The sequence below is a fragment of the Meleagris gallopavo genome, chromosome 25 (assembly GCF_000146605.3).
Source record: "Meleagris gallopavo isolate NT-WF06-2002-E0010 breed Aviagen turkey brand Nicholas breeding stock chromosome 25, Turkey_5.1, whole genome shotgun sequence".
Lineage (NCBI taxonomy): Eukaryota > Metazoa > Chordata > Aves > Galliformes > Phasianidae > Meleagris > Meleagris gallopavo.
In genome coordinates this window covers 1,824,095-1,836,387 of record NC_015035.2, presented here as the reverse complement: position 1 = coordinate 1,836,387, position 12,293 = coordinate 1,824,095, and the positions used below count along the sequence as shown (strand labels likewise).

The 12,293-nt window shown below is 52.0% G+C and overlaps 1 protein-coding gene across 1 annotated transcript; it reads left to right on the top strand.

The window, feature by feature from the left end:
- Positions 1 to 8,893: 8,893 nt before the first annotated feature.
- On the top strand, positions 8,894 to 12,188 carry SDC3 (syndecan 3; the record flags this gene model as incomplete). The annotated part of the gene is given in 4 exon segments (NM_001303195.1): positions 8,894 to 9,015; positions 9,433 to 10,025; positions 11,458 to 11,728; positions 12,010 to 12,188. Coding segments are annotated over 4 exon segments (1,153 nt in total), but the record flags the coding sequence as incomplete, so codon positions are not given.
- Between the last annotated feature and the right edge of the window lie 105 nt (positions 12,189 to 12,293).

The following is a 12,293-nucleotide window of genomic DNA, read 5'->3' as shown; positions in this document are numbered from 1 at the left end:
GGGATTCTGTGTTAATCTCCCAGTGGCAAAGCTGCACATGGCAGGCTTTGATGGAGTCCTGATTAATCATTATTAGGAGGTTTCATTAGATGTGGCTCAGCACGAGAGGGGCAGCAGGGCTCCTACCGAGCTGTGACAGTTCTGGGATGAGGTGTGGGGCGGTTGTGACAGCGCTGCTCTCCTTCAGGAACCTCAGGAATGACTTTAAAAGCCACTGACATTGGGGTGGACAAAGATTTTCTCCTTGTCAACACGTGCTCATGGAAATCCCCGTTAATGGCGATTCCCACTTTGCTTTTGGGGTCTGTGGCTGTGAAAGGACTGGGGCTCAGAGCAGAGCACCCTCCACACCAGCCCTGGCACTGTCACCCCATGCTGGAGGACTTTCACTCCATCACCAGCAAACGGCCGCTGCCCCCAACCCAGCCCACCTCCTTCCTCCCACCACCTCCTGATCGCTTTCCAATTGCTTCCCTGATTGCAGCCATGCCCAGAAAATGAAATGACATTTAAAAAAAAGCATAATACATATGTATATATTTTAGATCCCACAACTGCTCATTGCGGCCGTTCGTGGTTTCAGTTCTGCTGTGGTTTCCACACAGCGTGCACCAACCCCACAAGTATTGTAGCTCCTCTCAGGGTAGAACTCGGGGTAGAACGCTGCACTGTGCAGCCCCAGGGCTGTGTTTCCCCATCCCGTGCGCACGTTTCCACCCAAATTCTCCTCCTGCCGGCAGTGCTGAGGTCATTTCGGTCTCCCCGGCGGCGCCAGTGAACAATCGCTCATTGTGCTCCGCGCTCCGTCCTGGGAAAAGGAAGAGGGTGTGAGGCAGTGGAACACCGCAGCACTGGGACGGGTGGGCTCTGGCTGCCTGCCCCCACCCCACTGCTCTGAGCTGGCCTTGGGGCCCTCTGCTTGCTCCCAGCCCCATGATGGGGTTATGGGATGTTGGCCACGCGGATGCTCTCCACCCACATCTCCGCATTAGGACCAGCGCAGTGCAGCACGTGGCAGCGCATTGTGCATCACCCCAAATCCCCCATAAGGAAACATACACCCTCAGGAAACTTCCCCATGGCCTTTTTCTTGCATTGTTGCCCTGGGAGAGGATTCACCCTATGCCCTTCTTCCTCTCCAGACTAGGGCTCCTGCAGGCTTGTGTCTCAGTGCCATCCCTCTGCTTGGGATCTCCCTGCCCCCTGTGGTTTTCCCCTCTGGGAGATGAGGTCCTGGACCACTCCTTGTCCGTGCTGGTCAGGATTAGGCTCCTGAGCCATCTGCTGCCTGCCTCACCACATCCCACGCTGAGAACAGGGACAGCAGGGATGGCGTGGCAGAGATGGGTGCTACTACTTGGGTTGGACACATTTGTGCTGATGGGAAGAGAGAGAGAGAACATCCTCTGGGCATCTCTCGCCCGTGTTTAATGAAGGTTCAGCTCAGACCTGTGTGCTGTGGCTGGGTATGAGAGGGAGAATGGGGGCACCTCCCAATGGGGAGCCCTCAATAGATGCTCTGGGCTGGGGACCGCTCTGGTGTGGCACATTGGTGTGTTTCAGGCTGTAAATCCCTATAATGCCACCAGGCTGGGACTGCCAGCAACACCCACATCACCTGGGGGCCAGCGGGCACCGGAGGTTCACTGCAGGGAGGACTCGAGCCTGGAGCTGCAGCAGCAATCGGCTTAAAGGAGATAAAGGCACAGGCAGGAGGGGGAGAGGGAGGTGGTGTGGTCTGGGTGTGAAATGAGTGGTTTGGAGTCTTGGCATTAGAGTCTGGGGGACTCCTGTGTGACACCAGGCAGGTCACCCAGGGGCTGCATTGTCACCATCGCCCTAATGAGGACAAGGCTGGACTAATGGATGATGATGGATGCCAGCATCGAAAGACATCATTTTTTGGGAGTGGGGAGAGCAGTCTGGGAAGGGGATCACAGCATTTTTTTCCTCTCCAGATAAAGTCTGGCCATGGAGTCCCTGCTCCTGCAGCTGGAAAAATTCATGTCAGTGCAGTGGGTTCAGAAACGCTGGGATGCACTGGGATAGGAGGGATGCAGGAGGCTGGAGATGCTGAAGGCCAGGTAGGGTCAGCATGGAGCTGATCCTGGTCCAACCTTGGGTTGACTGCTCTGATTGCAATAATTTCAGGGAATTTGTTAGGAAATCATCCACACCACCTCTCTGCTCCGTCCCCACTGTGAGCCCTGTGGACCTCTGCTCAGGGAGTGGGCACAACGAGCATCCTTTGAGCATCCAAACGTTTTCTGTAGCATCCCCATCACGCTGTAAACCCAGCATGTATGGGAGAAAGGGAACTTGTTCATTCCATGGTGTTGAGCCAAATTGTGCCCAGACCAACCACAACCTTGCTTTAATTCTGCAAGTGTGCTTCCCCCATCCGTGTGTTTTCTGCACCCTCCTGCAACGCGTCCCTGGGGATGCCATGAGCAGCAACAAATCCGAGAGGTTAATGATGTAAGGTGCCAAAAATAGCACCTTTATCTACAAGGATGTGTCCTTGTGCATTTTTATGGAAGCAAGCAGAAAGGGGAGCTGGGAGAATCACAAAGCCTGGACTGTGTGCTGTGATCCTGCATGGGCACTGGGCTGTGCTTGGGGTGCACAGGCTGATGCCTGGGGATGTTTGTTGCTTGCATGTGTGCCTCTGGTGTAATTTTAGCAAAGCCTCCCCAGGTAAATCCTCCATTTATTACACCATAAAATCCACCAAATGCACAGGGCTGGGGCTTTGTGCCCTCCCCCATGGCACGCACAATCTGCCAGGAGCTGCGGGTAATCCCCTGCGCTCCATCCTTAATCCCACTCTGTCCCTCGCTGAACCGCCCACGGTTGTGAGCACGGGGTGCTCCCACGTTTGCTTTCCAAGAAGCCCCAGGGAGGATGAGAGCAGTACCAAAGGGATTCAAAATCTGCAGGTGTGTGGTGCAAACCCATGGGGTCTGAGCACCCATCCACAAGGAACCCCAACTCCATGAGCTGAAGGTCTGTCTGTAGGTTGGTTGATTGGTTTTCTTGGTGTTTTTTCCTCCCATTTTGGGCTATGTTGCACCAACACACCCAGTTTTTGACTTTTTTCATCCCACGAGCACAGGCTGTGTGCAATGAGGGTGTGCTCCCAGTTGGCTGCAGGCTTGCCTCAGTTTCCTTTCCCTTTCTGCCTGGAGATCAGTGAGTTTGGGAAGGCCATGCCTCTTTTCAAAGGTATCTCTCAGGAGCTGAGTGCTGCTTGGGTGCTGCTGTGACCATGGATGATGGAGATGGATAAGCAGACCGCACTGCTCCCCAGGAATATCCCTTATATCTCCTGCCATCTCAGCCTCATGAGCATCCCAGCTGGGTGAACTGCTCTGGTGCAGAGCCAACATTTAAACCCTCTCCCAAATGTTCAGGGCTGGGGCTGTGTGTTAGGAAATGTTGCCTTGAGGATGCTGTGTTCCATCTCTCCAGCACAGCATTGAAAAGCTGCCATCCCATTTAGTGTATCAACCATAATTATTGTTGGAAAGGCAGAATGGAAACGGTTTGTTTAGTTACATTTCATTAAAAGAACTTCATCTGGGGGCAGGAAACAATGAGGCTTAGGCTGTATAAATATTTGAACAGTGCTTTCCAGCAACATAACCCCTTGGTGTGTGCATGTGTGCACGCACGCGCCTAAGCCCAGGTCACATGCACATGGATGGGTAATTTGAAACGTTTCCCATTACTTGCCAAAATGCTGAAAATCCCCCATTCCTGGTGATGGCTCAGCCAGAGCTTTGGTTGGTTTTGTCCATTGGCAGAACTTTGCTCTTGTATAGGGCCTGACCCCTCCCACCCATTTATTTTCTCAGTAAAATGAGCCCTGCGGGGCTGGAGGTGCTTCCTGGGCAAAGTAATCAGAGATGGCAGTGCTGGGATCAAGGCTCCACGCTTGGATGGATTTGGGAGCTTTCCTTTCATCTGGAAACCCGAGCTTTCTTGGTGCGTGCAGACAGTGGGGTCCTGGGGGCTGCATTTCGGGTGGTCCCCACTACTCCACACTTTGCAGAAGGGCAAAGTTTTGCTAAATGCTTGGGCTGCTCCAGGAATGTCTTTTGCTTTCCTTTTAATTGCATTTCTATTACTTTTTATTGCACATTGAGTTGCTAAAAACCATGATAGAGTGGGGAGCACGGCTGAACGGTGCTATTGGAAGCAGGTTGATTACATTTGCAAGCAAATAGTTGCAGCAGATAGAGCTCATGGTAGGCAAATATCACCTAAGTCCTAGTGTGGACTAGGGAGAAGAAATGCCTTTTTTTCTCTTTCTCAAATTCAGGCGCTCCAGCATGCATGAATGTATGCATGCACGTATTTGCTTTTCAAGAGTTAACCCTCCCATCCAACTGCATCCCCACTGCAACATCTCTCAAACTACAGCAGTGAATTAGTGCATGCTCCTGGGAGCACCCAACCCAATATTCAGGTTGGCCAAACAAGTTGTGGTGCCCCATCCCTGGGGATGCCCAAGGCCAGGCTGGATGGGACCCTGGGCAGCCTGAGCTGGGAGGGGTGGGGAACAGCCTATAGCAGGGATTGGAACTGGATAATCTGTAAGGTTCTTTCCAATCTAAGAAATGGGGGAAAAGATATAAAGTCCTATTTTCCAGCTCTTTGGAGAGCTGAATCTCAGCTCGGAGAGCGAGCTCTGAAATGCTCCTTTGTGGAAGGTGAGAAAAGCTCAAGACGGTTTTGCATGTTAAGCTGCAATAGGATTAGGGAGCCGAGCAAATTAAATCAATTCTGGGCTGGGTGGGGAAGTTCTGCGTGGTATGTTTAAGCTGCTGGGTTGTCTCTGAGGTGCAGAACCACCCATCCACAGAATGGCTGGTGTTTGAGGTGACCCCATCCATCGGGTGGTTGGCACTTGGGGTGATCCTATCTGTCGTGTGGTTGGCATTTAGGGTGACCCCATTCATGGAGGTGTTGGCACTTGTGTTGACCCCATCCCTATGGAGCATTCTTATCTGCCTGATGCAGTCCCATCCACTGAGCTCATTTGTATCTCTTCATTGGGTGTTTTGCAGCAGGAGGTGGTACTGTGTCTGGGGGTTTGTTGTTGTGTCTTTTCCCCTCCATCTCCCTGGAGGAAGAAAGCAGAGCGTGCTGGGAGAGGTGTTAGCAACAATTGATGTCAGGAGGTTTGCTATTTTTCATGCCAGCTCTGGCTCGGGGATATTTTATTATGTTGTGGGGTAAGATCTGGCACTAATCCACTGAAGCATGGGAATAAAAGATGATACTGGAAGCAGGCGATCCCGAGGAGGAGAATGCTGATAGATGTGCTAAGAAACGTGTGGATGTAGTACTTAGGGACTTGGGTGTAGTGGGCAATATTGGTGATAGGTGGACAGATGAAGTTAGAGGTCTTTTCCAACCTTAATGATTCTATGATTCTAAGAGCTGAAACTGGTCTGGGATTGAGGACCTGGTGAGGATGCAGCTTTCCCATGTGCAGGAAGAGCATTTCCCACCAGCATCCTGCACCCCCAGAATCCAGCACTGCTTTTTGGCCGTCCTACTTGGCTTTGCTATGGACACCTCCAGCTCAAGCAGCCTCCATGGTCTCTACCATCAGTCCTGCTGTCAGGAGCAGCTTGCCGACACATTTATTTTTAACTCAGCCTTGGATCAAAGCGTGGAAATGCAGCAGTTTCATAGTGGGAAAAGAACTGTGGAGTCTTTAGGGTTCAGAAACAATGTTTTCGTTCCAACTTTATGTGCAAGTTAATATTATTTCAACTGTTTATAGTATCACTAAATCATGTGCTGGAATGAGTTATTAAGGTTTTATATAGAAAACACCAGAAAGGTGCTCTCAAGGACTGATTAATTGAAAGTATCCCCTGGAAAATATCATAGAAATGATCAACACTATTCCTGTGGTCTGTTCTCAATTTAACGTGTTGAGACAATGGCATTCAGCCACGGACAGATTGCTGACCCTGCATGCAGGATTGTGTCCATCTGAGCTTTCCAATGCTACTGGCTTTGGCATTCTCCCTGGATGCCCTGGCTGTGGGATCCCAGTGGGGAGCACAGAATTCTGTTTCCCAACTGAGGTCCCCATGTCCTTTCCCCATGACCTCATTGGGAAAGGAATCTCGGAGCTGTTTGGGGTGGGTGTGCCCGAGGAAATCACCCATTGCCTGCACACTCAGTGGATGCTGCGTCGCCATGGAGGAGGTGGTTTCCATGGCAACCGTTGCCATGCCGATGGCTACCAGAGAAGGGCCTGAGAGCATCCTAGGGAGGCTTGCCAGCCTCTCCCCGATGCTAAGGATGGATTTATAAGGCACCCTTCCTCCCAGCATGCAAGGCAGACGTTTGGCTGCAGGACGTGTCCGGAGATGTGCAGGGTCATGCAGGAGGTGGCAGGTCACATTAGTTCCTTGGTTTCCCAGCAAACAACCCATGCTGCTGTGCTGGGCATGTCAGTGGGATCCTCTTTCCAATCAGTACATTTTCTTTCTATATAAAATGATGTCACCTATCTTGATAAAGGGGGAGGAGAGGGAAGGATGGGGCATCTGCTGTGCTGGGAGGTAGATGCACACGGACAGCACAGAGGGACGGAAGCCTCTCTAATCTCCGGCTCAGCTCTGATGGGGCTGGGCCAAAGGGCCTGAGCTCTCTCTCACTTTCCAAGGCTCTTAGTGCAGAACTTGGCTGTGATTTCTGCTGCTGCAGCCCCTTGGCTGTGGTTCCCAGCCAGCCCTGCCAAGCCACAGTGTGGAGGCATCAAGGGGACAGTAGGTCGGTGTCATCATGTGTCCACAAGAGTTACAGGCAGCTGGAAGTAAATTGGCCAATGCCTTTGCTATTGGGAGCAGGGAGACAAATGCACATGCCCTGGCACGGCACAGAGGCAGCTCATCCTGAGGCAAATGAGTAATTAATCCCCATCACTGCTGAGTCTAACTGGGCTCAGCCCCACTGAGTGATGGAATCGGCTGTGGTGCTCTTTGTGTAGCTGGGTGTTGATGCCCTTGTGCACCAATCTCCATCATCTCTAGGACTTTCCCAACGGTTCATCACCATGGGACCACCAGGACCAAGCCCTGCTTGCAAACTGCACTGACAACTGCCCAAGTTTTGATTAAATCTACTCCCATGCTCAGCTGAATTTTGTTCTTTGCAATGGGATGGGCACACACTACATGTTTCCCATTTGCATCACTGCATTGCTCTAACATCTTTTGGGCAAAATGCATCATAGGCACACACTGGCTCTGCCAAGACTCCATCCCTAGAATGGATGAATGGATGGATGGATGGATGGATGGATGGATGGACGGATGGACAATTGAATGGATGTATGGATGGATGATGGGATGAATGGATGGTGGGATGGATGGGCACATGCCGGGCGTGTCCTCCTGATTTTTCATTTCCCCATCCAAGCACTGGAAACTGATGGCTGGAGCTGCCTCATCTGGTTCCAATTTAAGAGAGAAATGAGCTTGGCAGAGCCGGGCCATGTGGCTCCCATTACAGAGAGGCTGTGCAGGTCAAGCAGAGAGAATATGACCTTTGGGGAGCTCAACAGATTATCCAGCAGGGCCAAGGGGTGGGCTGAGGTGCGCCTGTGTTATGGGCTCCTGGTTTCCTTGTGAGCCTCAGTACTATTAGCATAAAAAGTTGCTATGGTCTAGGATTAAACGACAGCCTTAGTGTCCTAACAGGCTTTTAACAGAAGACAGATGCAAGTTTCTGGGCATCCCTGTCTTCTTTGGAAGGCTTTAAAGTCTGGCCATGCCATACCCAACAAGCACAGGATTCAAAAGGCAAATAAAAGCAGCTCCAAATGTTTCTTCTCCCAGCCCTCAGACCTTGCAATTGAGACATCATTTATTTAGCAATGTCATTTGCACTCATCCTTTGTTTATTAGTTCTTTTCTGTTTTTTTACCCTCTCCTCGCCAGAAGCTGGAGCTCGATGCTGTACAGATCAGCGCAATGAATATGAAATCTCTTGAGCTCGTCTTTCTATCACCAATTGAGTATACCTTGATTTTCAAGGAGGGAAATGGGGGGTGAGGAGGCAGCAGGAGCCTGACCAGCAGGCTTGTCCTGCACAGAACCACTTTAACATTTCAAAACTCATTTTTATTTCAATCTGGAATAGACAAAGAAACCCAGAGGTTTGTACCGAGAGGTACAATCCCATAATAGCAAAGGGGGCCCTTCCACCCCTTTGCTTTAAGTGCGAGCACCAACCCGGCTTCTTACATCTTGAAACATCTGATGCTATCTTACAGATCAAAGCCTCCTTGTTTGGGCTGTAATGAAGTGTCAAACTGTTTCCTTGCAACACAAACAGGAGACACTTTGATCTGCAAAACAAGATGCTTAAGAGCGCTATGAGCGAGGGCCCTTCAAGTTTTAGCAGCGCCATGGAGCAGCGGAACATTTGAAGTTTGACATCGAGTCATACTGTCACTTTGCAGGTTGTGGCAGCTGATAGCGTGCATTAATGTCACACCTATGCCAGAAATCACGTGAAGCTCGTCTAAAAGTAAACAATAGCTGGAGAACTAAAATAAGATTTTTTTCTAACACTTTCCAAAAACAATTAGTTCACTTTTTTTCCCTTTTCCAGAGGGCTCTTTCCACAGGAAATGTTATCAGAGTCAACGTGCACTTTCCACAAAATGTCACCTTGCCTGAAAGATTTGCCACAGGGAATTATTTGGGGGGAAAAAAGCAGTTTGGAGCAGCTCGACCGGAGAGCACTGCCTGCAGTCCCCTCCCTTGGTGCTCTCTTGGGTTGCTCTCCTCATCCCATCCCATTTAACCCCATCCTGTGGTGCCCATTGCAGTTGGTTAATGCAGCTCCTTGCTTGAGTGCAGGCTCAACGCTGGCGCAATGAGAACTATGAGAGGCCAGTGGACCTGGAGGGCTCCGGGGATGATGATCCCTTTGGGGATGATGAAGTGGATGACATCTACTCGGGCTCCGGCTCCGGCTGTGAGTAGCTGCAGGGCTCCCAGGGGAAGGCGTGGGGTCGTGGGTGGGGTTTGGTGGGACTGAAGCTGTGGGATGGGGGGAGTGGATTGTCCTGTACCCATCTCCCCAGCAGTCCCCCTGCTCTCTCTCAGCCAAAAGCAAAGGGAAAAATATCAAATCTGGGCTCAAGTGCTTCCACTTCCCACTTTGGTCTCTGGCCCTACCAGGCGGGATTAGCCCTTTTCTAACAGCCTGTACTGGTGTTTTAAAGGTTGACCCGAGAGAGGGGCTTTGGCTAATACCTCAAAATCTGCATCCCTTGTCTTCTGCTAAACCCACAGCTGCTCTGTGCTTTCTGATTTTTGGTTGTGAGGCCACATGGCCAGCCAGTCCTGGAAAATGCCCACTTCATCCTCTGCTCTTCTCTCACTCTTCCAGATTTTGAGCAGGAGTCGGGGTTGGAGACAGCAGTCAGCCTCACCACAGACACATCCATCCCACTGCCCACCACGGTGGCCATGCTGCCCGTCACCTTGGTGCAGCCCGTGGCAACTCCCTTTGAGCTGTTCCCCACGGAGGACACATCCCCCGAGCAAACAACCAGCGTCCTGTATATCCCCAAGATAACAGAAACACCAGTGATCCCCAGCTGGAAAACAACCACCACCAGTACCACTGCCAGTGACTCCCCCAGCACCACAGCCACCACCACCACGGCTGCCACCACCACCACCACCACCACCATCAGCACCACCGTGGCCACCGCCAAGCCCACCACCACCCAGAGGTTCCTGCCTCCTTTTGTCACCAAGGCAGCCACCACCCAGGCCACCACCCTGGAGACGCCCACCACCTCCATTCCCGAAACCAGTGTGCTGACAGAGGTGACCACATCACGGCTTGTCCCCTCCAGCACGGCCAAGCCAAGGTCCCTGCCAAAGCCAAGCACCTCCAGGACTGCAGAACCCACGGAAAAAAGCACTGCCTTGCCTTCCAGTCCCACCACGCTGCCACCCACAGAAGCCCCCCAGGTAGGAGGCAGGAGCCCTTCTCACCTGCTGAAGGGCTCATGGACAATGGGTGAAGCCAGGAGATGGCAATGAGGAGCTTTTAGAGTGGGTGAATCCTGAGCCAGCCATTCAGGTTGGGCTCTTCCCAGCTGTGCAGAGAGCAGAATGTTTTGGGGAATGGAGAGGGGAGGTGGAAGGATGGGGGTACAGAATCATAGAATCATTATGGTTGGAAAAGCCCCCTAAGATCACCATGTACAATCTCAACCCATCCCCACCATGCCTACTAACCATGTCCCTCAGTGCCACATCTCCACATTTCTTCAACATCTCCAGGAGTTGTGACTCCACCACTTCTCTGGATAACCTGTTCCAATGCATCACAACTCTTTCAGAGAAGAAATTCTTCCTAATATCCAACCTGAACCTTCACTACCTCCAGCAGGGATAGAGCACAGGGATGGAGTTGATGGCAAATGCTCCAGAGCTTCTTCCCCAAGCGATAGGAGGGCAGTTTGGGGCTTTCCCCTGGGTGCAGTTGCTGAGCTCACTGTCCTGCAGCCCGGCTCACAGCCTGGAACTGGCAGACCCAACCACTCTGCAGTTCCCACTTGAGCACTTGCAGCCCATCAGGCTTCTAGGGTGGGATTTAATCCACTGCTCCATCTCTCATTCAGAGCCCCTAAGGGGCCTTTTGGAAACCGCTTTGACTGAAAGGTGGAGTGATTTGTCTAAACTAGTCCCTCTTTTCCGGGTATGTATATATGTGCGCAGCGCTCCGGGCTCCTGGTGACCTTCCATTAATCTCTGTCACAAATCCACGTGCTTGTGGAAGCAGTGAGCCGTGCACTGTGCCAGGGGCTCTGTGACATGGAGAGGTTTCCATCTCATCCGCCCTGGTTTCATCCCCAAACAGCCTATTGCTCATCCCCATTTGTAGTGGGCTGAGGGAACCATTTGCCCCACGGAGGAGATGTTCTGGGAGAGCTTCGCTTAGGGATGCTCTGTGGGATCAGCTCAGCATGCAGCAGGGTGAGGATGTAGGTGAGGATTTGTCCCCAAGGATGCTGTGAGTGTGGAGATGTGCAGGAGGCAATGTATAAATGAGGATTGGGCTGGAGGAGAACAGGGTAATGGGACCTTCCTTAGGTCTCCATAGGAGGCCATAGGTGGGAGCTTGTGTGTCTCAAGGGCACCTGGATGGGGACTGGCCAGAATGGTCCTGCTTGACTAAAGAGACCTTAGCTTTTAGGTGACAGTCAAGATGTGGGATTGTACTGCTCTCTGCAATACAGCCATCCGCTTTGGTGACACAGGGAAGGGACACTCCAATGTTAACCCTCATGTTCCCCACCATGGTATCACCATGCCCTTCCTCCAGCCACATTGGTGCTGCTGGAGACGAACCACCTGTAAGTCCTTGTTCCCTGCTCCACCTTGTCCTTTCCTCCAGGTGGAGCCAGGGGAGTTGACGACGGTCCTCGACAGTGACCTGGAAGTCCCAACCAGTAATGGCCCCAGCGGGGACTTCGAGATCCAGGAGGAGGAGGAAACAACTCGTCCTGAGCTGGGCAACGAGGTGGTGGCAGTGGTGACACCACCAGCAGCACCAGGGCTGGGCAAGAATGCAGAGCCGGGGCTCATTGACAACACGATAGAGTCGGGCAGCTCAGCTGCTCAGCTCCCCCAGAAGAACATCCTGGAGAGGAAGGAAGTGTTGATAGGTGAGAGAGGGGCAGATGGGTTGGTGGGAGGATGGAGGGCTTGGCCTTCAGCAAGGTGCCGGGGTGGTGCTGGGACACACAGCCTCACCGGTCCCAGTAGACGGGTCCTGTCTATCCTTCACAGTAACCAGCACACTGTTGCAGCTCCTCAAATCACACAAATTGCATGAGGCCACCACCCTCATGTTCAGTTTTAAGCATGAATTCAGCTCATAAAGCACAAAACCAAGCAGAACCCAGCCCAATTCCCCTCCTGACAGCTGTGCTGCTTTCTGTTGCAGCTGTGATTGTCGGCGGCGTGGTGGGAGCCCTCTTTGCTGCCTTCCTTGTCATGCTGCTCATCTACCGGATGAAGAAGAAGGACGAGGGCAGCTATACATTGGAGGAACCCAAACAAGCCAACGTGACCTACCAGAAGCCGGACAAGCAGGAGGAGTTCTACGCGTAGGACAAGAGCCCGGCATGCCTCACGCTCCCTGCTCCTGCTCCAAACTCTCCCTCCTCTCCTCCATCCCGTCTCTTTATCTCTCTTCTCTTTTGGATCAGACTGTGAATTTAAAAAGCA